Source organism: Podarcis filfolensis (genome assembly GCF_964270895.1).
Source record: "Podarcis filfolensis genome assembly, chromosome: 4".
Lineage (NCBI taxonomy): Eukaryota > Metazoa > Chordata > Lepidosauria > Squamata > Lacertidae > Podarcis > Podarcis filfolensis.
The window spans coordinates 94,175,384-94,201,564 of record NC_139607.1 but is presented as its reverse complement, the minus strand read 5'-3'; the positions used below and the strand labels follow the sequence as shown (position 1 = coordinate 94,201,564).

The 26,181-nt window shown below is 46.1% G+C and overlaps 1 protein-coding gene across 14 annotated transcripts in view; it reads right to left on the bottom strand.

The window, feature by feature from the left end:
- Positions 1-26,181, bottom strand: part of TENM4 (teneurin transmembrane protein 4) — a 645,582-nt gene that overhangs the window by 162,688 nt on the left and 456,713 nt on the right. For 8 of the 14 annotated variants that reach the window (XM_083609383.1, XM_083609392.1, XM_083609393.1 and 5 more), the window contains 3 exons: positions 25,208-25,378; positions 19,430-19,647; positions 18,315-18,525 (listed from right to left, as the gene is read on the bottom strand). In XM_083609383.1, coding sequence (XP_083465509.1) covers positions 18,315-18,525; positions 19,430-19,647; positions 25,208-25,378 — 600 coding nt within the window. The remainder of the gene's footprint in view (positions 1-18,314; positions 18,526-19,429; positions 19,648-25,207; positions 25,379-26,181) is intronic. The other 6 variants (XM_083609391.1, XM_083609387.1, XM_083609394.1 and 3 more) reach the window with 2 other exon arrangements.

Sequence of the window (26,181 nt, the reverse complement as noted above, 5' to 3'; positions counted from 1 at the left end):
GCTCAATTCTGCACCAGTTGAAGTTTCAGAACCATTTCAGAGGAAGCCCCACATATAACATGTTGCAGTAATCTAGCCTAGAGGTTACCGGAGTATACAGCATTGTTTTTGACTGTTGGTTTGTTTTGTTTTGTTTTCCCTCTTTGCTTTAAAAAAATAGTATCTGTAATTCTACATCTCTTGGTCTTCCTCGTGAACACAGAGATCCCTCTCTAATTCCTTTGTGGCTAAGGCTGTGTGCACCTCACCCCTTACTCCTGGGTCCATTATGCTCCCACTACTAGTGTCTGAAGCCAAGCGGACTTGCTTTTTAAGTCACAGTCCATAGGCACCCTGCAGCTTCCTGAGAAACAATGCTGTTTGATGGGCTTACCCTCAAGCCAGCTTCCAAACGATTAGAAAATGAAAGCTGTGGTTCAGCTGAGGTGTGTACAGTTCAGGCAACTGTTGCACATGCTCAGATGATGGCTTCAGTGAACTGGGGTTTGGAGGGGGGGAAACAATGCATGTCAGGGTGAAGACATCCACACCCTCTCTCAAGTGTGAAAAGCAACATAAAAAAAGCAAATTGGGACACAGCTGGGGGGAAGGGGGGGAAGAGGGGGGACGACCTCACTGCCTTTCAAGCCGCTAATGGGTACATAGCAGAAGTTCTGGCTCTACAGATATTGGGACTCATCACCCGAGTTCTCTATTAAGGTGTTAAGAGAATACATTGCAGAAGGATAAGGTGATTTTTGGTTTAAGTTAATTACGTGTTGAAATAAATTCAGACAAGACTCAAATTTTGGTTTGGTTTTTGGCAGAATTTAGGCCACAACTTTATTGATTGCAGAAAGTGACTGGTTGCATAGGCTCTGGTTCAACTAGCTCCCTGCCATGCAGGTAGCGCTGACCCAGGGCACCAGCATAGGTCAGCCATGGGTGAACACCTGGATAAGCGGAAAGCTGGGAGCACGCAATCTCCGCCACCCAAATGCCCCCCTGGACTCAGGCACGGGCACAACCCCCTCACAGGGGTTGACCAAACCATTGAGTCCCTGGATTCCTTTAACGGAATAGCCTTCACATAGGGATGGCGAGAGCGTTCTCCCATCCCTATCACCTGAACCAGAGCCTATCCGCAACCTTACAAGTTGTGACAATTTGCTATGTGGCAGGCGAAACCCAAATGGCAACAGCCAATCAGCCAAGTAGGGAAAATTCCTGCCGTGCCCCTGTCCCAATGACAGACAACACACAATGGCATAGCAAGGTCAAGCGCAAAGCCCTAAAAGTAGGGAGAGGTGGGTGGGTGTTCCGAATGCATGCGCCGAAAGAGGAAGCTCTGGGTCACGTGCATGGGCATAAATAGGTCCCTCGAACCGTTTGGACTGCGTCCCATTGGCCTGATTGAACCCTGCATCAAGGGACCTACCAATTGGGTGTTGTGGCTATCCAAACGTACCCACCCACAACACAGGGTTAGGTTGCCATGTCCCACCGCAACACGTGCCCTATTTAAGGGAGGACCCGATTTATCATCTAAATAATTTGGAAGACACTTTTTTGCTGTTCTATTCAAACGATGTGCAACCACACCAATGCAAATTGAGAACTGGGGAGTGGGGTGGAATCCACAATTAACTGCACAACAAACAAGTTTTGAGATATATATATATATATATATATATATATATATATATATATATATAATATTTGGAGGTCTCAGCACTGACTAGCTTTGCTTCCCTGCACATCTGTCACAAATCAGCTCATGCACGTATTGCCCAACTTGTCCGAATGATGGAAACTCAGCTCTCTGCCACCACCCGACAGATAATGTGGCGAAACACAGTTAATACTGATTGATGAAGGCAAGGGAAGCCCAGCAAATGAATGATAATTTCTCGGGAATCACGAGGCCACGTCCTCAAAACTCTTGCTCTGTCTTATTCCTTTTCCGTACCTTCTAATGTTGGTCATTTATCACCCATGTCAGTAAGCTGGTTGGTGCAGACACCCTCGCCAAGCAGAATGCTTCGTCTACGCTTCTGCAGACTCAAAGACACGGTTCTCCGAGTGTAGGCTCAAAAATGTGGGCAATTAGAAAAAGGACTTGATGCCTGTCCCAAATTTGCACACTTTGACCATTGCTGCTGTGTTTTTTCTTTCTTTCTTGTATTGGATGAACTTTCTTCTTGGGCCTAAGTGCCTTTAAAGATAATGGCCATATTAAAGCAATTATTCAATAGTATAGAGCAGCAGTCAGCAAACTTTTTCAGCAGGGGGCCGGTCCACTGTCCTTCAGACCTTGTGGTGGGCCGGACTACATTTTGAAAAACAATATGAACAAATTCCTGTTTTTGTTTAGTCGTTTAGTCATGTCCGACTCTTCATGATCCCATGGACCAGAGCACACCAGGCACTCCTGTCTTCCACTGCCTCCCGCAGTTTGGTCAGACTCATGTTCGTAGCTTCAAGAACACTGTCCAACCATCTCGTCCTCTGTCGTCCCCTTCTCCTTGTGCCCTCCATCTTTCCCAACATCAGGGTCTTTTCCAGGGAGTCTTCTCTTCTCATGAGGTGGCCAAAGTACTGGACCCTCAGCTTCAGGATCTGTCCTTCCAGTGAGCACTCAGGGCTGATTTCCTTCAGAATGGAGAGGTTTGATCTTCTAACAAATTCCTATGCCCCACAAATAACCCAGAGATGCATTTTAAATAAAAGCACACATTCTACATGCTGATTCCTGGATCGTCTGTGGGCCGGATTTAGAAGGCGATTGGGCCAGATCTGGCCCCTGGGCTTTAGTTTGCCTACCCATGGTATAGAGTGTCACACCTTGATGTGCATTACAGTGGTACCTCGGGTTACAGACGCTTCAGGTTACAGACTCCGCTAACCCAGAAATAGTACCTCAGGTTAAGAACTTTGCTTCAGAATGAGAACAGAAATCGGGCTACGGCAGCGCAGCGGCAGCAGGAGGCCCCATTAGCTAAAGTTGTGCTTCAGGTTAAGAACAGTTTCAGGTTAAGAACGGACCTCCGGAACGAATTAAGTACGTAACCAGAGGCACCACTGTACCTCTGACCAGACCAGGACAAAACCGACAACACAGGAGCAAGAAACTGAGGTACCATTGTAGTTTAAAAATGGGCAGAGGACAAGAATATTATTGGCACAAAAATGGAAACAAGAATAATTACCAACGAAAGAAGGATGGAGGATGAAGCTGATGGACTACGCAGAATTAGATAAACTAACAGGAAGGATTCGAAACTGGCGGGATCAGAGATTCTTAGAAGACTGGAGTAAATATATGAACTATTTGAAAAGTAACTGTGATGAAGAGATTACGCTAGTAGGACTGCAAGAAGTTTTGTAAAGTGGATTATTTGAAATACTGCAAGAAAGACTATGAAGAGAACTATTAGTCAAGGATAATTAGATGTAATACAGAAAGTAAGAAATGCAGAATAAATGATAAAAACAGAAAATCATCAGAGGTGTTGACGGAAGTCCAAAATATTGTATAAGATGAGAAGTTACCGTATTTTTCGCTCTATAAAACGCACCAGACCACAAGACGCACCTAGTTTTTGGAGGAGGAAAACAAGAAAAAAAAATATTCTGCGTAGTGAAAGCAGCAATCCCTCTTGCTGTTCTAGCTTCTGGGATAGCTGCGCAGCCTGCACTCACGCCATAAGACGCACACACATTTCCCCTTACTTTTTAGGAGGGGAAAAGTGAGTCTTATAGAGCAAAAAATACGGTATGTTGTATGACTGTTGGAACTGATATGTTAAAAAAATTAATTAAAATGTATATAAAAAATGAAATAAAAATGGGCGGGAGGCGGTTAGGGAAATTCATGGAAGATGAATTAGTCATGATGACTGTATTACCTCTGCTATCAGACACACTGTGACTCTGAAAGCCATTTTCTGGGAATCACAAGCAGGAGAATGTCACTGGACTCGTGTCCCGCTTGCAGGCTTCCCATAGGCATCTAATTTCCCGCTGTGAGAAACGAAGGCCGGAGCGGATAGGCCTTTAGTCAGATCCAGCAGGACTCGTCTTATGTTCATCAGCGAGAACAGGTGCCTCAGGACCACAGAGGTGGGAAACGACACAAAGGGAATCAAAGGAGCTGAAAGGGGGCAGGTAACTGTGCATGCTTCAATTCAGTTTCAGAAATCTACCTAGTTAAACTGGGATTCAGGAGCGGCGTGGTGCCGGGCAGAGGAACAATGGAGGAGAAGAACCAAAGAAACCCACTCATCGCTGCTCTGAATGTCAGGCGCCTGGGGACAAGCGAAGAAAGCTTACCACTTTTTCAAGCTCTGCTTGTGAGGTTACAAAGACATCTGGCTATCTGCTGTTGGGGGAAAGGAGGCTAGACCAGTTTGGCCTTGGTCTGATCCGCCAAGTTTGATTTCCTAACGCCAAAAGGTATATGCTGCCCACGCTTGCTTTAGACGGGGGAAGAAAGGAAAGGAAAATAGCAGGCTGTGGTTAATTCCCCTTTTCGTTTCTAGGTCTTGCCCTGCCCTCCCCAAAGTCGGGATATTTTTAAACCGATGTTTTGCTGCGCTGAAACGAAGCACTCTCTTCTCGCCAATTTGCCCCAGGGACTGAATGTTAAGTCTACTAAAGGGTTTCTGTGCATATATATATATATATATATTCTCTCCCTCTCCCTTAAACTCATACACTTGCAGAAGGCTAGAGGAAACAACAATTATGCAACCTCTGGAGTTCGAGTCGCAGGCCCTTTCGCTTGTAAGCAGGATGCTGTTTTATGTTCAGTATATTACAATCTCTGGTTTTCTAGCTGGGGACAAGGCCAGTGCTGGCTTTTGAGTTTCGCTGCAAATGAGAAGTTGAAGGCCATTTTAGAAACAAGGGACAAATCATGTTCCCGAGTGCGTATTAAACTTGGAAGGCCACAGAGGTGGGTGGAAACAGCAGCAGGAGCCTGGCTCCTTCAAGGATATTCCTGCTGCCCCCCTCTTGACTTTTCAGCTTTCTTTCATTTTCTCCCCCCCCCAAAAGATGCCTTTAGCCTTTTTACCTGTGAAGCTATCAGGAAACACAAGCAGGCGGTAGTCAAATGAGAAACTGAAAGCAAGAGCGAGTGTTTCCCTGTCTTCCTCCTATTGTTGTGGCCAATGACTGCAAGCGCTCTAGGACTTTTGTTGTTTAGTCATTTAGTCGTGTCCGACTCTTCGTGACCCCATGGACCAGAGCACGCCAGGCACTCCTGTCTTCCACTGCCTCCTGCAGTTTGGTCAAACTCATGCTGGTAGCTTCGAGAACACTGTCCAGCCATCTCGTCCTCTGTCGTCCCCTTCTCCTTGTGCCCTCCATCTTTCCCAACATCAGGGTCTTTTCCAGGGAGTCTTCTCTTCTCATTAGGTGGCCAAAGTATTGGAGCCTCAGCTTCTGTCCTTCCAGTGAGCACTCAGGGCTGATTTCCTTCAGAATGGATAGGTTTGATCATCTTGCAGTCCATGGGACTCTCAAGAGTCTCCTCCAGCACCATAATTCAAAAACATCCATTCTTTGGCGATCAGCCTTCTTTAGGGTCCAGCTCTCACTTCCATACATCACTACTGGGAAAACCATAGCTTTAACTATACAGACCTTTGTTGGCAAGGTGATGTCTCTGCTTTTAAAGGTGCTGTCTAGGTTTGCCATTGCTTTTCTTCTAGGACTTTAGGAGTTCTTTAAATCAGAGCTTTCCAAATTGTGCATCGCGACACATTAGGGCATCAGCTGTAGTGTGCGAGTGTGTCGTGCGAGTGCCCCCTGTGCTCTTCCCAGGGAGGAAAGGGGTTAGTTTAACCTCTGGTTTGCTAGTAAAAGTGAATTACCGTGCCATGAAAATGATGCATGTCTAAAAAGAATCTCACCAACATGAAAAGTTTGGAAAGCTCCGCTTTTAAATATTACTAAAATTAAAGTGGAATTGAAATAATGCCAATGGAAAACACACTAGATTTCTTATATCAAGGCTGCTGATGAAAACATGCAATGCATACCCACTCCTACCACACAGGAAACCTCCGGAGACCTAATGAATGTTTCTAACTAAATATAGGCCTGCAATGATGGTACGGTCTAAATTTATTTATTTCATAAAATTGACAGACTGCTTGAGTGTAAGAAACCTCAAAGCGGTTTAACAAGAAGACCGAAACAGTAAAATGATTAGTAATGGCAGATCAAGTTGATGGATTATGCTTAAATGGCAAAAATGACTAGAAGAATCAGAAATCAGGAAGGCCAGAATTTTAACAAAGAATGGGGGAAATCTGTAATTTATCTTAAAAAACCATTGTCAACAGTTAAAATTGTTAGAAGGATTGGAATAGCTTAATGGTGAATTTTGGATATAACGGAGATGCAAAAGATTTGGATTATTATAAAAGATGCAGGAGGAAATGAATAACAATAGCTTTTGGTTTTCAAACATTTTGGAAGTTGAACGGACTTCCGGAACAGATTCCATTCGACATCCAAGGTACAACTGTATATATATATATATATATATATATATATATATATATGGAGAGAGAGAGAAATTTCCTTATGTTTGGATTTTTGCAATGAAAGCCGTCCTTTGAATGAGGTAGGTCAAGTCACGGTATTTTCATCCGCACCCACCCACTTCGAGAAAAACTCTGGTTAGCAGTCAAAAAGTGTTAGCTTTTTAACAGCTTCATACGCAGGGATATGCTCAATTGCACACTCATGTATGCAAGCCCTTCGCTTTTATGGGTACGAGTTAAGAGCAAGTCTTGGGAAAAACTGCCGTTCTTAAGAAGCCCCATTGTTTGGGACCCATAAAGATTTTATATCTGTGTGCCAAAATATACAAACAGTTTGGTACTCCGAAAGAAACCCCCTGCACCCGCTAATTTATACTCTACACTGTTAGGGCTTACATGGAAATACGAGCCAGGCAGTTCTATAATGTGAAACAGGAACAAAACATGCTTTGCTTACATTATCCGAGGGTCCAAGAACATTATACACCTAACAGAGAGTGCTCAGTCTTATATAAAGGGCAGAAACTCAAACCATACTGACTCGGGTTTCCAGGTTTGCTGGGGCAGGTTCCTCCGGTAACAACTGCGGCTAACACTGCAAGCCTTGTCGCAAAGGTTGAATTCGGGTCTTTGGAGAAATGTAATAGCAACAACCCTCTCCCCCCAAAAATGCATGTGAATTAAGTTTTAAATTATGTAAACCTTTCCTTGACCCCGAAGCTAAAGTAATTATGCCAGTCAATGAAACTTTTGTAGAAACTCTTAGATCAAGAGAAGTTACCTAGCTGAAATGCTGAGTGAATTGACAAGCTGTGGTTGAGAGGGAGTGGCCGTGAGGAAACGAGGCCTGGTGGAACAATGGACACGCATTGGGTATATGTATATGTATATATTTAATGGGAAAAGAAGAAAAATAGAAGTAAATTTAATGCTACCCGTTTTCAATAGTGCATGAGACCAAAGGAAAATAAACCTCCTTATGCAACAACTGGCAAACTATACCAGTGTACTGGAAGAAGCAAAGACCACCAGTGTTGAAGCAATGATTCATCAATATCAACTTTGTTGGACTGGTCATGTTGTGTGGATGCCTGGTTATTGTCTTCCAAAGCAACTGCTCTATTCTGAACTTAAAAATGGTAAGCACAATACTGGCGGTCAACAAAAGAGGTTTAAAGACTGTCTCAAGGCAAATAAAAAAAAAGTAGGATAAACACCGACAACTGGGAAACACTGGCCTGTGAGTGCTCCAGTTGGAGAACAGCCTTTACCAAAGGTGTCATGGGCTTTGAAGACACTCGAACTCAGGACGAAAGGGAGAAACGTGCTAGGTGGAAGGCACGCTTGGCAAATCCACACCGTGATCAACTCCCACCTGGAAACCAATGTCCCCACTGTGGAAGGACGTGTGGATCCAGAATTGGCCTCCACAGTCACTTATGGACTCATTGTTAAAACCGTGTTTATGGAAGACCATCTTACTTGGCTACGAGGGATCGCCAAAGAAGAAGAAGAAGAAGAAGAAGAAAAAGAAGAAGAAGAGGAGGAGGAGCTTTGATATGCTTATGGTGATAATAATAATAATAATAATAATAATAATAATAATAATAATAACCTGCTATTTTTCTAGAAAAAGAGATACCAGAACTCATTATGAACACCTCCCTTACTGTCTTATAATGGCTATTGTGCCCACCTGAGAGGTGCTGGAACTGAGTTCTGGTGAGTTCTGACTGGAAAAAGTCCTGATGGTGATAATACACACATATCTTACAGGGCACACTTGTTTTTCACATTTAAAGGCAAACCTACCTAATCCACACTTTTTGAAACAGTACACAAATACCTTTTAAAATTTGCTCTTCTCCGAATTTTGCAATGTCATTCCCCAGCCAAATGATGGGTGCAAAAACGCAGAGATAAAGTGCACATGAAATTGCACATGTTACTGAAAATAACATTAAAATGCATTATATATGGGGAAATTGCTTCCCTCCCTCCCCCCCAAAAAACCACCTTTCACAATCTGATTTTGGAAATGTGAAGAAATGAACTGAAGATTGGAAAGATTCGCCTATCGCTAACACACCCCCCCCCCGTATCTCCAGAGCAGGCAAAGTTGGTCTTGATAACACTCCACAAATCCCTGGTTGCCTAACCTTCCCAGAGCTCTTTGCTTGGAGCAAAGCCTAGACTTGCTGACTCAAGAGCCTTTTTGCGGTATAATAATCCATTTATCCTTCATCTAACTACTCGGAGCTAAGATCAACAGGATGCATGAAAGAATGCAAGTAAGAAGGAAAACACATGAGAAGCATTGGGGCTTGGGAGGAGGGGGCTGGGAGACGGGATTTCTGGGTTTTGACAGAACTGCAGGATCACATAGAAGTATTAGTTTAGCTTATAACTGAGCAGGACTTTGGTCACCAGTCTACCTTGAGCAGAGACTCCTCTGGAAAGGAGAATCATCATCATCACCATCATCATCATCATCATCATAATCATTTATACCCCGCCCATCTGGCTGGGTTTCCCCAGCCATTCTGGGCAGTTTCCAACTAAATATTAAAAACAATACAGCATCAGACATTAAAAACTTCCCTGAACAGGGCAGCCTTCAGTTGTCTTTTAAAAGTAAAATAGTTGTTTATTGCCTTGACATCTGCTGGGAGGGCGTTCCACAGGGCAGGCGCCACTACTGAGAAGGCCCTCTGCCTGGTTCCCTGTAACCTCACCTCTCACAGTGAGGGAACCGCCAGAAGGCCCTCAGAGCTGGACCTCAGTGTTCGGGCTGGATGATAGGGGTGGAGACGCTCCTTCAGGTATACTGGACCAAGGCTGTTTAGGGCTTTAAAGGTCAGCACCAACACTTTGAATTGTGCTCGGAAACGTACTGGGAGCCAATGAAGATCTTTCAGGACCGGTCTTATATGGTCTCGGCGGCCACTGCCAGTCACCAGTGTGGCTGCCGCGTTCTGGATTAATTGCAGTTTCCAAGTCACCTTCAAAGGTAGCCCCACATAGAGTGCATTGCAGTAGTCCAAGTGGGAGATAACTAGAGCATGCACTACTCTGGCAAGGCAGTCTGTGGGCAGGTAGGGTCTCAGCCTGTGTACCAGATGGAGCAGATAAACAGCAGCCCTGGACACAGAATAAGAGGTGCAGATGACTGATCAGTGATCTGGGATGTTAGGAAGCCAGTGTGGTGTCGGGTTGGAGTGTCGGACTAGGGTTCAAATCCCCACTCAGCCACAACCTTGGGCCAGTCACCAACTCTCAGCCTAAACTACCTCGGAAGGTTGCCGTGGGGATGAAACGACAAAGGGGAAAACAATGTAGGCCACCCCGAGCTCCTTGGAGAAAATGGTGGGATACAAATGCAACGAGATAAATCAAATCAAGAGAAAGTGAAATGTGCAAGGATCATGAAGAGTATGTGATGGATTCCTCATGGGGTAACTACAGAAGAATGTCTCCAGAAGGACTCCATGGAGACTCTGGGCAGGATCCAGCAAACTCATTCTGTCAGCATAAGATTTCCACTTGCTGTCAGTTTGTCAAATTGACAGATACAGTGGTACCTCGGGTTAAGTACGTAATTCGTTCCGGAGGTCCGTTCTTAACCTGAAACAGTTCTTAACCTGAGGTACCACTTTAGCTAATGGGGCCTCCCGCTGCTGCCGTGCCGCAGGAGCCTGATTTCTGTTCTCATCCTGAAGCAAAGTTCTTAACCTGAAGCACTATTTCTGGGTTAGCGGAGTCTGTAACCCGAAGCGTATGTAACGTGAAGCGTATGTAACGCGAAGCGTATGTAACCTGAAGTGTATGTAACCTGAGGTACCACTGTATAATAAGACAAAAACAGTGCAAGAGGCAATTGGCCCACCTGAAAGACCTCTCTGACTTGATGCCACACCAACCTTTACCTGCAGTGGACATGCCCTTGTTGTTGTTGTTGTTTAGTCGTTTAGTCGTGTCCGACTCTTCGTGACCCCATGGACCAGAGCACACCAGGCACTCCTGTCTTCCACTGCCTCCCGCAGTTTGGTCAAACTCATGTTGGTAGCTTCGAGAACACTGTCCAACTATCTCGTCCTCTGTTGTCCCCTTCTCCTTGTGCCCTCCATATTTCCCAACATCAGGGTCTTTTCCAGGGAGTCTTCTCTTCTCATTAGGTGGCCAAAGTATTGGAGCCTCAGCTTCACGATCTGTCCTTCCAGTGAGCACTCAGGGCTGATTTCCTTCAAAATGGATAGGTTTGTTCAAGAAGTCCACGGGACTCTCAAGAGTCTCCTCCAGCACCAGAATTCAAAAGCATCAGTTCTTCGGCGATCAGCCTTCTTTATGGTCCAGCTTTCACTTCTATACATCACTACTGGGAAAACCATAGCTTTAACTATACGGACCTTTGTTAGCAAGGTGATGTCTCTACTTTTTAGGATGCTGTCTAGGTTTGTCATTGCTTTTCTCCCAAGAAGCAGGCATCTTTTAATTTTGTGGCTGCTGTCACCATCTGCAGTGATCATGGAGCCCAAGAAAGTAAAATCTCTCACTGCCTCCATTTCTTCCCCTTCTGTTTGCCAGGAGTTGATGGGACCAGTGGCCATGAACTTCGTTTTTTTGGATGTTGAGCTTCAGACCATATTTCAGACCATTATTATGCCCTTAGTTTGACATAATAAGGCCACTCTTCTTTCTTCCTTTCTAAAAAAATAAAATATTTTTGTCCTATCTTATATATTCCTCCTCCCTGAGCTGCCTGGTTCTTCAGGCTTGACAGCAACAGCTGCAGGAAGGCTCCGTAGATGACTGGAGTCGGGCTCTCGGCTGTTCCTTGCCATCTCTGAACAGGTTTTTGGCCAACATCTGTCCCAGATGCGCTGACTCCAGCTCTCCCTTGACCTGCTATTTTGTTCTACTTAGACCAGATTGTCCCAAATAAATCACTGCGATCTGGCAGAGGTGAATCCGCCAGGCGCTTTGCCGAAGAGCATCTGTGTTAGAAAAACGCTGCCAAAGTCATTTACAAGGAGGTTAATTTATTACGGAGAGAGACCTTGGTCTTCCCTGCTGTAATTCGTAAGGACAGGGGATGAAATGGGCTTATTGCAAGGAGAAACCTCCACTTTGTAGTGCCTTCCTTTCGTCCACTGCCAAGAGGCTAGCATTAGATGGTTGCAATCACTTAGAAGTGGACTATAGCAGGCCTCTTTCCCAAGGTTCTCCTGACATGGGAAGAGACTCTCAGGCAAATTGCTGCTGCCCAGGGGCGGAGGAGTAATAATATAATAATAATTTATTATTTATACCCAGCCCATCTGGCTGGGCTTCCCCAGTCACTCTGGGCGGCTTCTAACAAAATATTAAAATACTGTAATACATCAAACATTAAAAGCTTCCCTAAACAGGGCTGCCTACTAAAAGTCTGGTAGTTGTTTTTCTCTTTGACATCTGGCGGGAGGGCGTTCCACAGGGCGGGGGCCACTACCGAGAAGGCCCTCTGCCTGGTTCCCTGTAACTTGGCTTCTTGCAGTGAGGGAACAGCCAGAAGGCCCTCGGCGCTGGATCTCAGTGTCCTGGTATAACGATGGGGAGGGTGTGGTAGTTAGAATATTCCGTTCCACCTTAAGAGGGACACGCATGACTGTTGTGTGTCACATGCCTGTTTACACTCCAGCACAGCTCGCTGGGAACTTCCGTTTTTGTGTATAGCTTTTGCTTATGCTGCTTGCTTGGACGTGAAAGGGAGAAGACATGTTTTTCCTTTTGTCCTGATGTATGCTGAATAAACTGTTTGTAAATATGCTTCACACAGCATCTCCCTGCCACTTCTGTTGTGGGTTTACTCTGCTGAGTTGCGTGCCCAGCTTCTGAAGCTCTGGGTCACAGATTCATGCTGCACCAAGGACTGGAGCTTGACCCGCACGTCGGCCGGTGGGCTGTAGCTAGCTGGGGGCTTGCCAATGGCCCCCGATTGCTTAGCAGCATCCCAACAGTGGTGACACCTGCTGCCCAGGGGCGGAGGAAGGAGGGTGTGGTGGGTGCGCCCGCCCTGGGTGTCACTACTGAGGGGGGTGACAAAATGCCAGGTGGCACTCACTGCTGGGCCTGCAGCGCACCCGAGTCACGCATCTCTCCTGGGAGAGACACAGTGGCTTGGGTACGTGCAGTCTCTGCGCTGCCCAAACGGTCCGCCCGCTGCCTCCCCCCAGCTATAGGGCGGCTGAGTGGGAGGAGGCAGGCAGACTCTGGATGCCCTGTGGTGCGCCCAGCCTCTATGGGCAGCTCACCCCGCCCTTGGGCACACCGCTTCAGGCACCCAAGCGGCTTCCTCCGCCGCCACCGCTGCCTCTCCCTTGGGGGAAAAAATCCCCTGGCAATTGAGCCAGGGACATTCTGCATGCAATTGTTGTTATTGTTTAGTCGTTTAGTCGTGTCTGACTCTTCGTGACCCCCTGGACCAGAGCACACCAGGCACTCCTGTCTTCCACTGCCTCCCGCAGTTTGGTCAAACTCATGCTGGTAGCTTCGAGAACACAATCCAACCATCTCATCCTCTGTCCTCCCCTTCTCCTTGTGCCCTCCATCTTTCCCAACATCAGGGTCTTTTCCAGGGAGTCTTCTCTTCTCATGAGGTAGCCAAAGTATTGGAGCCTCAGCGTCAGGATCTGTCCTTCCAGTGAGCACTCAGGGCTGATTTCCTTAAGAATGGAGAGGTTTGATCTTCTTGCAGTCCATGGGACTCTCCAGAGTCTCCTCCAGCACCATAATTCAAAAGCATCAATTCTTCGGCGATCAGCCTTCTTTATGGTCCAGCTCTCACTTCCATACATCACTACTGGGAAAACCATGGCTTTAACTATACTAACCTTTGTTGACAAGGTGATGTCTCTGCTTTTTTCCTCTCTTTCTGCATGCAAAGAGCTGAGCTATTCCCCCTTCTCCAAAAAGTCAGTAATAAACCACTCTTCAAGACCCTCTGTGCAAGTCAGCTTTCCACCACCTGGGCAGAGAAAACAATTGTGTCTCCGCGATTTCCCAAGTCTCTGCCTACATGTTTATATTTTTTTAAACACGAATGACTCAGCCCATCATGCCTTTCTAAGCCAAAACAAATTGAAGCGTGAAAAGAGGTGGGTGTTGACAAGCACGCACCCCAAAGTCTCGAAACAGCTCCCGATTTAGACATGCCAGCACCATGCGTCTTTCCTTCCTGACCATATTCTGGCATGGCTCAAATGTGTATATCCCATCCACATTTCTTCTGATTTTTGAAAGCCGGTCACACGGAGACGAAACGTGTTCAACGGCTCTTGTATGAATCACAAGATCGCGGTTAAAATTAGGCCTCTCGGAGCTTGCCTCTCACCCTGCGAACTTGCCCTCCTGGCCCAAATCAATCTATTTCCCTCTTCCTGCACAGATCAAGCCTCCCATCTGCTTGGTGACCCAGAACATTGCACCCTAGTTAGTATATGCGGTGTCTCACTCAAAACCTTATATCGCTCTTCCTTGCTGCACTGCAAAAACCCAGAAAAGGAGGCTAAGACTGCTGAGAAGATTTTAAAGTGTGCCCATAGTTCTTTCTAAAACATAAGAAAATAAACAGCCTGCCTTTTAGCCCCACAAATGGGCTCTCAGTGTGGTTTTGTTCTCTTACCTTTACTTATAGAATTGACAAACTTTGTATACAGCACTGCTTGACAGTAATAAACTCTCAAATAGGTTTATATAAAAAAATACTGTAAAATCATCAACAGTTATAAGCAGGTACAGTCATACCTCGGGTTGAATGTGCTTCGGGATGAGCGCGTTTGGAGTTGCGTTCTGCGGCAACCCGGAAATAATGGAGCACATTACTTCCATGTTTTGCCGCTTGTGCATGCGCAGATGCTCAAAATGACATCACACGCATGCGCAGAAGCGCTGAAACATGACCCGCGCATGCGCAGACGCACGGACACGGGTTATGTTTGCTTCTAGAGGTATCACTGTATTTAAAAACTGATTAAAACCAAGCTGCAGATTAGAACGCGTGTAACTTCTACATGTGGAAGACAGGAGTGCCTGGCGCGCTCTGGTCCATGGGGTCACGAAGAGTCAGACACAACTAAACGACTAAACAACATAAACAAACTTCAACATGTCTGGCTAGGCTTGTCTAAACAAAAATGTTTTAAGAAGGCTCCTGAAAGGGTACAGAATCGTAGCGTACAGCAAAGGTGCCTGTCTGGTGTCAGTAGGTGGAGAGTTCCAAAGTGTATGTGCTGCCACACTAAGATATCTACCGTATTTTTCATCCCATAGGACGCTCCGTCCCATAGGACGCACCTAGCTTTTTTGGGGGGAAATAAAGGAAAAAATGTTTCCCTTTATTTCTCCCCCAAAACCAGGTTGGGGAACAGCAGGATGGCGGCGCTGCGCCTCCCCGCTGTCCCCTGAGCTTGTGGGGCTGGCCGATGTCTGCCCGGCGCGAGGGGCGCTCTGCTTCAGGGCGCCCTGCGCGCCCGGCGGCAGGCTGCTATCCGCAGCCTGGGGAGCTCGGCGGGAACTCCCACGGGCTCCCCAGGCTTGCTGATAGCTTCCTGAAGCCTAGAGAGCGAGAGGGTTCAGTGCGCACTGACCCCTCTCGCTCTCCAAGCTTCAGCGAAAGCCTGTACTCGCCCCATAGGACGCACACAGATTTCCCCTTCATTTTTGGAGGGGAAAAAGTGTGTCCTATAGGGCAAAAAATACGGTATTTTTCTGTGTATTGGAAAAGGGTTTTTGACTCAAAAATCACATCAAAAACTGGGGTCGTCCAATACATGGATAGTGGCATGGTGGTTGTGGTGGGGGGAGAAGCACTGCGCCACCAGCAGCGAGCGGGGAATGATCTGGGGGGGTATTTCCTGCTCACAGCTATGGGGGGGGGAGAAGCTGTGTATGCTTAGCGTGGAAAAGAGAAGACTGGAGAGGAGATAGGATGGCCATCTTCAAATATCTCAAGGGTTGTCACATGGAAGATGGAGCAAACTTGTTTTCTCCTGCTTCCCTGAACCAATGGCTTCAACTTACAGGAAAGGTGATTCTGACTCAACACCAGGAATAACTTCCAGATTTCAAGAGCTGTTTGACAGTGGAACAGTCTCCCTCGGGAGGTGGTGGACTCTCCTACCTTGGAGATTTTTCAGCAGAATTTGGATGGCCACCTGCCATGGATGCTTTAGCTGAGATTCCTGAATTACAGGGGGTTGGACTAGATGACCCTCGGGGTCCCTTCCAACTGTGCAATCCCACAATTATCTGATAGGGACACTGAGTCAGACCTATGGGTCCATCTAGCTCAGTACTGCCAGTACTGGCCAGCAGCTGCTCTCGAGGATTTCAGGCAAGGTTATCCCACAGCCCTACTTGGAGATGCTATTGGAGACTGGACCTAGGACCTCTTCTGCATGCGAAGCAGACGTTCTACCATGGAGCTACGGCCCTTCTTGATCCAGAGGCCAGCTCTGCGACTGCATCGTAATGCAGACGTGAATATACCGTATTTTTTGCTCTGTAAGACTCACTTTTTCCCTCCTAAAAAGAAAGGGGAAATGTGTGTGCGTCTTATGGAGCGAATGCAGGCTGCACAGCTATCCCAGAATCCAGAACAGCAAGAGGGATTGCTGCTTTCACTGCGTAGCGATCCCTCTTGCTGTTCTGGCTTCTGAGATTCAGAATATTTTTTTTCTTCTTTTCCTTATCCCAAAACTAGGTGCGTCTTATGGTCTGGTGTGTCTTATAGAGCGAAAAATACGGTACTTTTGCAGTTGAAATGGGAGTTTCACAGGCAGGGGATGTGGGACTAGACAGAAAATCTTCAGGAGCAACCTTGCAAAGTCCTCTGGAGGGGAAGATACTGAGCAGAAAGTTAAAAGCGCATCTCATTTCCAGTCGTAAGCTGCGAGAGGATCACGGAATAAAAAACTGCATTCCGTAGGGTCAGATTACCACATGGTAAATTAAAGGGCAATTATTTTCCGCGCCACTTAGCGACGAATAGGCTCAAGCACACGCATACGTGCGCATGAGAAAACGTAACACGTTCCTGACAGTGAATACCTGTTCAAAGTTCCCACCCGAAAGCAGAATATTACCATTGCATTTCAAACTGTGATTAAGTAAACTTTCACGGTAAAAAAAAGAAAAGAAGGTATATTGCAGCCTTAATGACTTTGCTTTAATAAGACCTAAACTTTTAATTAACCTGCCAAGACAAATTACAGCCAATAGCTCTCAGGTAACTACTGCAGACAGCTGAGATTCAGAGCGAAGGCCTCTTTGGGGAGAAGGATTAATGGAAAGCTCGGAACGACCCCTCGATTCACAGTCCAGGAGAAAAAAAATTGGACCATTAAATAATCATTGTGGTTTGGAGAATGCTAAGTGTTAATTTTTATGGGAGGGTCTGTGAATTACAACAAGATGGATTAGGGGGCGAAGGAACATGGTTGGCCTGATTCCGTGAAATATAAAATAGCTGTTAATTATGGCCACCCTGTGTGGTTTTTATTGAGAGCCTCCTGATATTTAGTAGCTTTTTAAAAAATAAAATAAAACCAGAACAAAACCAAATACTGACTGTTGAAAGAATGTCCATCTCAGCTTTCAGCACAGCAAAAAATAATCTAGACTACTTGACGAGGCTTCGTAATGTAGCGGCTGCGAGCTACGAGTTAAGAAATTCCTGGATCAAATCTCTCACCAGCTCTGAATTCACTCTGCCTAAAGCTCACCCTGACCCAGAAGTATGAGCAAATTAATGCTGCCCCACCATGCAGGCTTGTTGTAAGGATGTGGAAATGTACAATGCCCTTCAGACAGGACCAAATCACAACACAATTACTAATTGAGTTATTGTTGTTTTTCTTGAGCTGCAGAAGCAAGTTTGGAAATGTGGCTGTCATACTCCTTTGACATGCAAGGGGAAAATGACGCGGTGGAAACAGGTGCCAAAATAACTTTGTATCACCCCACGATCTCGGGATTGGAAGATGTGTAAAGGTCACAGTCCAAAATGTATCTGACTGGTTTTGCATATTGTGCCAATAAAAGGAGCCTCCACAGAGCTAGCCGGCAGCTTGCTCCTGCACAGCTCATCTGCATTACCAACTCCTGCCTCATGTCCTTCACTTCAGGGGTCAATGGAAGATGTTGCCTAAGTGGTGTCCACAGGAGACAGGTGTGCTAGCCGGTACTTCCGGTGTTGCTCACGGAAGGCCTCAGTAATTCTCCCTTTAATATTCCACAATGCACAAGGAACTCTCCTCACTTCATTCCTGCCTGTACTTGCTCAGCTTCTGCCATGTCCATGTGCTCCTGTAAATGTGCCCTCATGTCACTGGGTGCTTCGACTGGCTCCCCGTCTCCCTTCCGTTCTGAACACGGGAGATGCATAAAGAGTTTCTCTCTGCGAACAAGTGTGGCAACCATTTTGTGGTCTTGCCTTTTTACCGCTCTGCCCAATATGGCAGCCATTTTGTGCTACGCCACGAGCCCCACAGCAGCCCATCCGGCACCTGTGGCAACGCCTCAAGATTACAAACATGCGTACGCCACCCCAAGAAAGGTTGCCTGGTCTGCAGCATTCCTGCGACCGAGAAAATATGAGTACCTGAGCAAGTTTGGGTCAGGATAACATCCCTGCGAGAAATATTGTTTGGTGTGGCGGAAGAAAGGAAGATGGCAGCCCCAGTACCAACGCTGGCTGAAAAACAACTAAAAAGCATACATTTCCAAAAATTAAGTTCTTACCAACAGCAGTGGTGAGAAACGAGACCACCTCAGACTCCTTCCCGTCGTTGTAAAAGGCGAGGTGCCACATCCCTGAATCCAAATACTGAATAAATCCCGTCTCGTGGCTGGCTAGTGGCACAAAGCCCTTGTGTTGCCTCTGAGGGCCTTCCAGACTCCGGGCCTCCTGAGTTAGCAGTCTCCTCCCATCCAGAAGCTCTACAAAGTCAAACTGGAACACAAGGAAACGAGGTGAAAAAGGGCAATTCAGAGACCTTCACCAAGTCAAATGACTTCCAATGTTTTTTGGGATGCAGCCTGGTGAAATCTGCATCTGTATCTAGGTTACAGGTGCGCCACAGAATTTCATTAACAGGAAATACATCTATTTTTCATTTGTCGTACTATTATTTCCTTTGGGGGGGGGGACACACGTGAAAACAATTACACGCAGGGCTTCTTCCCCCCAGCCAGAACTCAGTTCCGGCACCTCTCAATTGAAATTTGGGGTTGGGGGTTAATAAAAAAATTAAAGCACCTCTCAAATACTTAATGGGCAGGAAGCAAAAAAGTGGGTCTCCAACAGTGAAATCTTGTCTTCAGATTTTTGGGGAGTTTTAACCCACTTTTTTGAATTTTGGTCATTTAAGGTTTATGATTTTTCTGTTTCCTTCTGAGGAAACTAAATAGTTCAGTGAAACGAGGTTTGTAGCCAGCATCCCGTTAAGGCTTGGTACAATTCTAGGTTTTTTTCTCATTTTTTCCTTAATTTTTTTGATTTTTATTATTTAGTTTATTTCTATAAGATAATATTTCTAGTCAATTACTTCTCATTTCAGGGATTTTCATGTTATTTCATTTGTTTTGTGTACTTTCTCGGTTCTGTGACTGTCCTTTTTCTACTAAAGACAACATGAGAGCAGATAAATTTTAAAACACCCATGGCAGAGACCTGTTCATCCAGCAGGGATGAAGCTGGTTGGAAAAATGTCTCCAGTTGTTCCAATTTAATTGCAGTAATAGCATTACTAGTAGTATTAATAATATGACCTCCCATCCTGCGAGGTTAGAGGGCTCTGAGCTGCCTATATTACCTGAGCTCAACATACACCCTCAGGTGACAACATTCTTCTTACCTGTGTGTGTGACGGCGGAAGGCCTTTCCTGCCATAAATCCCAACCAGAGCAGACTTCCCTAATGAAACGTTGAACTTCAGATGTACCGGGTGGTCAATGAACACCTGAGATCTCCAGAAGATACCGGGAGCGATCTTCTGCATGGCTCGCCTGCCAACATCAATCTCCCCAGTGTCTATAAAACTGTCTTCTGGAAAGAAACTACTGGGCTTCCCTGCTGAGATACAGGAAAAGAAAAGAAAATATTGGATTATAATACTGCCGCCCATCATCGCCTCCGCGGCAGCCTATGGTGATGGCTTCTGGGAATGAACGTGCTCCTGCCTGTATTGTTATTTCCCCCCCGTATTTTATTATCAAAAGCCACAAAGCCAGAGGGGTTGTTTGCCCTGAGTTGTGGGGTGTGTGTGTGTGTTTGCACACTGCAAGTAAGTGCAATGGGGCAGGTGTGGGGTCAGGGTCATCATCAACCCTGGAGATTCCTGCTTGAAGGAAACATCTGAGAACATTCAAAGGAAGGGGATTTAGGTAAGACTTGTGGAATTTCTGTGGAGGACCCCTGAATACTGCAGTCCTTTGCCTGCTGGGCTGGTTTTCTGCTTGTGGGAAGTTTATTATTTGTGGACAGTATTTGAAATCGTGATCCCTGCCCCCATCCGCAGTCTGAGAGCCAAACTCATTCTTCTGCCTGCACAGGCCTTTCTCAGAAGGTTCCACGTATCCGGAATTTTTTGGGGGAGGAGGGAGGGGGTGTAAATAAAAAAATGAAAAGTTGGCCTGAAATGATTCCCTGTCTATTAATGTTGGGTTGTGTATGTCTGTGTTACAGGGGAAGAATTATAGCTGGATTTGGCCTGGGAGGAGGTCTGAAGGCAGTGGGGTGGGGAAAATTATGCATATTAATGTCTGCTGAGACCTGTGTGGCACGGAGAAATTTTGACTAAGAATCCAAATCGAACTCAGCCCATCCTCTGACCTGCAAATGTTAACAGCTGACTATACTTGCTATTCCCTGCCAGCCCCACCTGAAACAGGGGTATAAGAGCAAGACCTACATTGACTCCCAGTATGTTTCCAGGCACAATTCAAAGTGTTGGTGCTGACCTTTAAAGCCCTAAACGGCCTCAGCCCAGTATGCCAGAAGGAGCGTCTCCACCCCCATCGTTCAGCCCAGACACTGAGGTCCAGCTCTGAGGGCCGTCTGGTGGTTCCCTCGCTGCGAGAAGCCAAGTTACAGGGAACCAGGCAGAGGGCCTTCTCGGTAGTGGCGCCCGCCCTGTGGAACGCCCTCCCACCAGATGTCAAAGAGAAAAACAACTACCTGACTTTTAGAAGACATCTGAAGGCAGCCCTGTTTAGGGCTTTTAATGTTTAGCGGACTATTGTATTTTAATATTTTGTTGAAAGCCGCCCAGAGTGGCTGGGGAAACCCAGCTAGATGGGCGGGCTATAAATAATAATAATAATAACAACAACAATAATAGAGTGTATTATTGTGCAGGGATTTTTTTTTTTGCAAGGGGTTAAAAGCCACATGTGACTACAACCTCAGCTTCAGCAAAACCTTTAACGTGTAGTAGGAGCCTAATCCCTTTGGACAGCACTGCCGGGTTGTTGTAAACCACTGAGAGCCTGCTCTGCACTATTCAGCCTGAATAAGGGTAGGGCTGTCATAAGCCATGCTGTCTTCTGCACATTTCTCTTGGAGGAAACGGGAGGCAGAACTGCCCACTCCCCTCCTTGTTTCTTTCCCTCTCAGCTAGACTCTCCTTCCACCTGACCAGAGGCACTTTGAAACATCCCAGTCTGCCCAGTTACACCCCCCTCTTCACCAGACACTTCCAGCGAGCTCACCAGTTCAATTTTCTTTTCCGATTAAAAATGGTGAGGTTTTTCTCCTCGCCCCTTTAGGAAAAAGGCCACTTTGCAGATCCTTCCCCCTCAAAAAAAAAAACCCTGGCGAAATGACCCACCCGATTTCCTTCTTGACAAACAGGGGCAGTAGAAATTCAAGAGGCCACTTGCACAGAGCACTACGCTAAATAGGAAAATAAAAGAAAATAAATGGAGCTCTCAGGAAGATAAGCTAAACTAATCATCCGAACTCATGCCACGTTTGCGGGGATCTTTGTCTTCTTTCCTTTTTGGGGGTGGGGGGGGGGAAGAGTAAGCATCATTCTGGGAGAAAGAAATTAAAATACCTCCTCCATCCACCACCTTTTTACATAGCCAAATTCCCTGACAATGCATGTTTAGTGGCAAGATCATGATTGGTAGCACATTCTTGCAGCCATAAAATAAAATAGTTTTTTTTTACTATTCTAGACAGTAAAAGTCTACTTAAAACGTTAAGTGATTCCATCTGTTATCAAGTCAGCATAAACTCCCCCTGTGGACACATCAGGCTGGATGCGACTTCATTTAAAACAAGTGCGTGGCATTGCCGTACGTGTGGAAATGCAGCCGTCAGGGGCGATTTTCAGATTTGTAGTCGTGGCTTGACTGAGGATGGGGGCAACGGGCAAGTCACCTGGAGGTTCCTCCGTCTCACCCACCTGAGGTAAAACTAGGGGAACATTCCACTCTTAGCTCCCCCCAAAGGTTCCTATTTCAAATATTTCAGAATACCAAAGCATTCATCCACAGAGGAGTTTGTTCCCTGTGTGTCTGAGTCTCTGTTCTGCATGTGCCTCCTTAATCAAATCATGCCCATAATATTAATTCAGGGCACGGGCACCCGCCTCAACTTGAGTACCATAGAAACAGGATTGCAGAGCTGGAAGGGACCGCGAGGGTCATCTAGCCTAACCGCTTGCAATGCAGGAATCTTTTGCCCAACATGGGGCTCAAACTGAGATTAAGAGTCCCACGGTCTCTCTCTCTCTCTGTCCTCTAGTCTAACTTTGTTGGCTGAGTTTTTGAGGCTCCAGGATAGGGTGGATGCAGGGTTCTTCCTATCGATTGCTTGAACTCCTTGGTTTATTTGGCATCTAGCAGGAGATAGAGGATTGCTGGAAGGAAGAAGCAATCAATGCAAGACGGGGTGGTCTCAGCTGCTCTGATGGAGGCGGGCAAGTGATAACTCCCAAACAAACTCTCTCTGGGTGGTCACATTTGGGGGGCAAGATGCCAGAGTGAGCGGTGGCTATGCAACTCTTCAACGGCACCAGTTGTCTGGATACTTTTCAATCTGGTTTCTCTTTTGGCAACGGACCAGCCTTTGGCCTGGTTTGCCAAGGCAAGCTGTGGTTTTAGCCACCAGGACCATGAAAACAAGCTGTAGCTTGTGGTTAAGTTTGGAAACTTGTGGTCCATTGCAAACTCGGATGCAGACCAGCACGCTATGCCAAAGCTTGGCTTCGTTCAGCACGGCAGCAAATTGAACCACAGAGAAAAGAACACAACTGTGAGCTCTACTCTACATTGGTGCAGTTCTGCTAGACCACAGCTTACCGTAGCATGACGTTTGAACCAGGCCATTGTCCTTCTAATGCATGGACAGGGGAGGTGTAACTGTGCTAATTCTTCTGGACTTTTCCATAGCTCCCACCCCCAATAATTAGCCATGAAATGCTCCTGTCTCAGTTTGGGGAGCACATCATTCCAGGTTTCCATTTCTACCGGGATGCCGAATTCCAGAAGACACTTCAACCAATTATCATATAATTTCACAGAATACCTTACAGCAGTGCTACCCAAGTTTAAATGGTCAGGAAAGCCAGCCTGGCCTCTAACCTTTTAATCTTGTGTTAACACAACACACTCTCTCTCTATATATATATATTTATATATATTGTGCACCACATCATTAGTAAAGGTAAAGGGACCCCTGACCATTAGGTCCAGTCATGACCGACTCTGGGGTTGCAGCACTCATCTCGCTTTATTGGCTGAGGGAGCCAACGTACAGCGTCTGGGTCATGTGGCCAGCATGACTAAGCCACTTCTGGCATACCAGAGCAGCGCACGGAAACATCGTTTACCTTCCTGCTGGAGCGGTACCTATTTATCTACTTGCACTTTGATGTGCTTTCAAACTGCTAGGTTGGGAGGAGCAGGGACCGAGCAACGGGAGCTCACTCCGTTGCGGGGATTCGAACCGCCGACCTTCTGATGAGCAAGTCCTAGGCTCTGTGGTTTAACCCACAGCGCCACCCACGTCCCATACACCACATCATTAAGAACATCCAAAAACTTGGTAGACCGAACTTAGAATGTCAGTGATTACCAAGAGCAGATCTTGGAAGGGGCAATGCTCCTTGGCTGAAAAAGAAAGGCGACTTGGGGCTTGGAAGATGAATCACAAGTGGGAAAGTTTGAATTAACTCAAATTTGGCTTGGGACACATTGGTTCACTCAGCACGGCACCTTTCATTTTTTGAAAGGATAAAAAACATGCCCATTCCATACCTGGAGCCAAATTCTGACTCACCACTGAAGTGGTTAATGATTGCTCTTTAGAAAGAGTCAGAACTTCACCTTTTGCAGGTATTTCTGCCATGGATTCCTCATTAGATGTTATCTCATAGGTTGTCAAGCTGTCAAATGATCCCCCCCCCCCCAGAGCAAAGGTTGGTCTTGCACAGGCCTGAACAGCTGCAGCTTACTAATTCCAGTAAGCACTAATTCCTCTTGGCGTCTTGCAAGAAGCCAGAAAGCCACGTACAAGACATGGACCCTCTATAGGACAATTGAGAAGAGAAATGGACCATTTCCAGATATTAAACTGGCATCCCTAAGCATGCTCACTTAGAAGTAAATAATCACTAATTTTTGCTTCTCAATAAAATATTTAGGACAAGGGTTATAAATTGCAATGATAAAGTTAACTATGCTGGGGATAAGTTCACTGACTGAAGGAGAAGGGAATCTGGATTTTGTAACTTGTGGATTTTTGTTTTGAGAAAAGGTAGGTGGGAGAAACGGTGTAGATATTGTGAACTGGGTTATTTTTTTTAGTATCCAAAATTACCAGCTGAAGTGCTAATATCAAATTTTGATTCCTGACATTCTAACGTTTAATTCTGAATATTAAATTTAAGTGAATATGTAGGGATCCAGTAGGATATCTTGGCTTTGGGTCACATGACTGAAGAATAGGGACACCCAAATTTCATCATCATCTCCATTTTGATAGGAAAATTGGGCCTGTGTTACTCAGGTCAAAGTTGAGAAATGTTGCAAATTTGATTCTAGCTATTACTATTAAATAAATTTGTACACTGCCCTTCATCCCTGGATCTCAGGGCGGTTCACTAATTACCCTACTGACTTCCAAAATGGGCTTATTCAATAAGTGGTTTGAGGACTACCAATTGATGCCTGTGGTTCCAGCGATTCTTAATTCATTTTAAGGCATGGCACCCTGTGGCATCAACCCTGTGCCAAGTTTGCCAACAAGCTGAATAAAGCCAAGGTTTTTTTTTATCAGCATTCAGTAGCCCTGTAAAAAGAAGGAGCGTTGAAACAACATTTGAGATCAGCAAAACATTTCTGGTGAGAGGAAATGGAAGACAGGAGGATTTTGGTGAAGAAATGTTGTGCTCCCACAATGCATATGGATTCTTCCCAATTCCCTTTATGAATGGCTCTGGATAAACCACCATGCGGCAATGCACACTTCAGGACTTGTAGGCCATCCTGAGCGAGGGACAGATGGAAACATAGATGGGCAACTACTGATTCTAGGAGGAGAAGGTTATGGAGTTATGAGGATGGATGTCTGGAATTCAGAGGCAGACAGAGGACTGACAACAAGGACAACACACCAACCGTACCTTCGCCGGCTCCTTTGCCTTTCCTGTCAGGTACCTCTAACCCCGTGCCCCCTGAGGAATATAAGGAGACGTCCGTTGGCACTGGCCAACTGCTGGCCGTGTCTTCCGTCATCTCAAACATCTGCCCTTCCATCGGCTGCAGGTGCCAGTTTAGGCCAAACAGGTGCATGGCTGTGGTGAGCAACGAGAAAAGTCATCTTTTTGTGGGGGGTTTGTTTCTCTGCCGAGGAAATACAAAGACTGCACCCAAGTTCACTGCTCCTCTCAATTCGACCCCCAGGGCTCCAACATCAGCACTGGCTTCTGCACTGCTTTGGGCCTACGAAGATCACAATGGCTTGGGCCTAGTAGGGATGGAGAGCCCCTGGTCCTCCAGAGGTTGCTTGGCTACAACTCTCATCACCTCAAGCCACTGGATACGGCTGGCTGGGGTGGTTGGGTGTTGGAGTCTAACAACACCTGGAAGGCTACAAGTTTTTCATCCCTATCCCGCTCACAACTTTGCAGAGCTGGTGACTGGATTCTTGAGTATAGCATCCATTGGCCAAATCCATTGGCCAAGCACATGCAGGTATTATCAGTGACTGTTCCCAGCTCCACAGATCCCTTGCCCTAGAAATGCATGGAAATCTGAGCTAACTGCCCTTCAGAGGTTCAATAAGAGAGGCCGTTTGGTCTTGAATTTTTTCAGAGTCTGGGTGTGAGAGCAGAACATTTTTATCTTGGCAAATGCGTGTTCCCGAACCCTCAGTGTTTTCTGAGATAAACATGGATGTAGGGCATGGAATTGAAAATCTGTGCAAGTTGGACAGAGCTGCTTCCACACCCACTGATTATCTTGTGCAAAGGCCTCAACCTCGACCTGTGGGCATCTTTCACCCCATTTGGAACTGCTTCCAGTTTCAGAACTCAGCTGAGGGCGCAGACATTTTTAGACAACCTAGGAATGTCTGACAAGGAAGAGCTGCCATCTC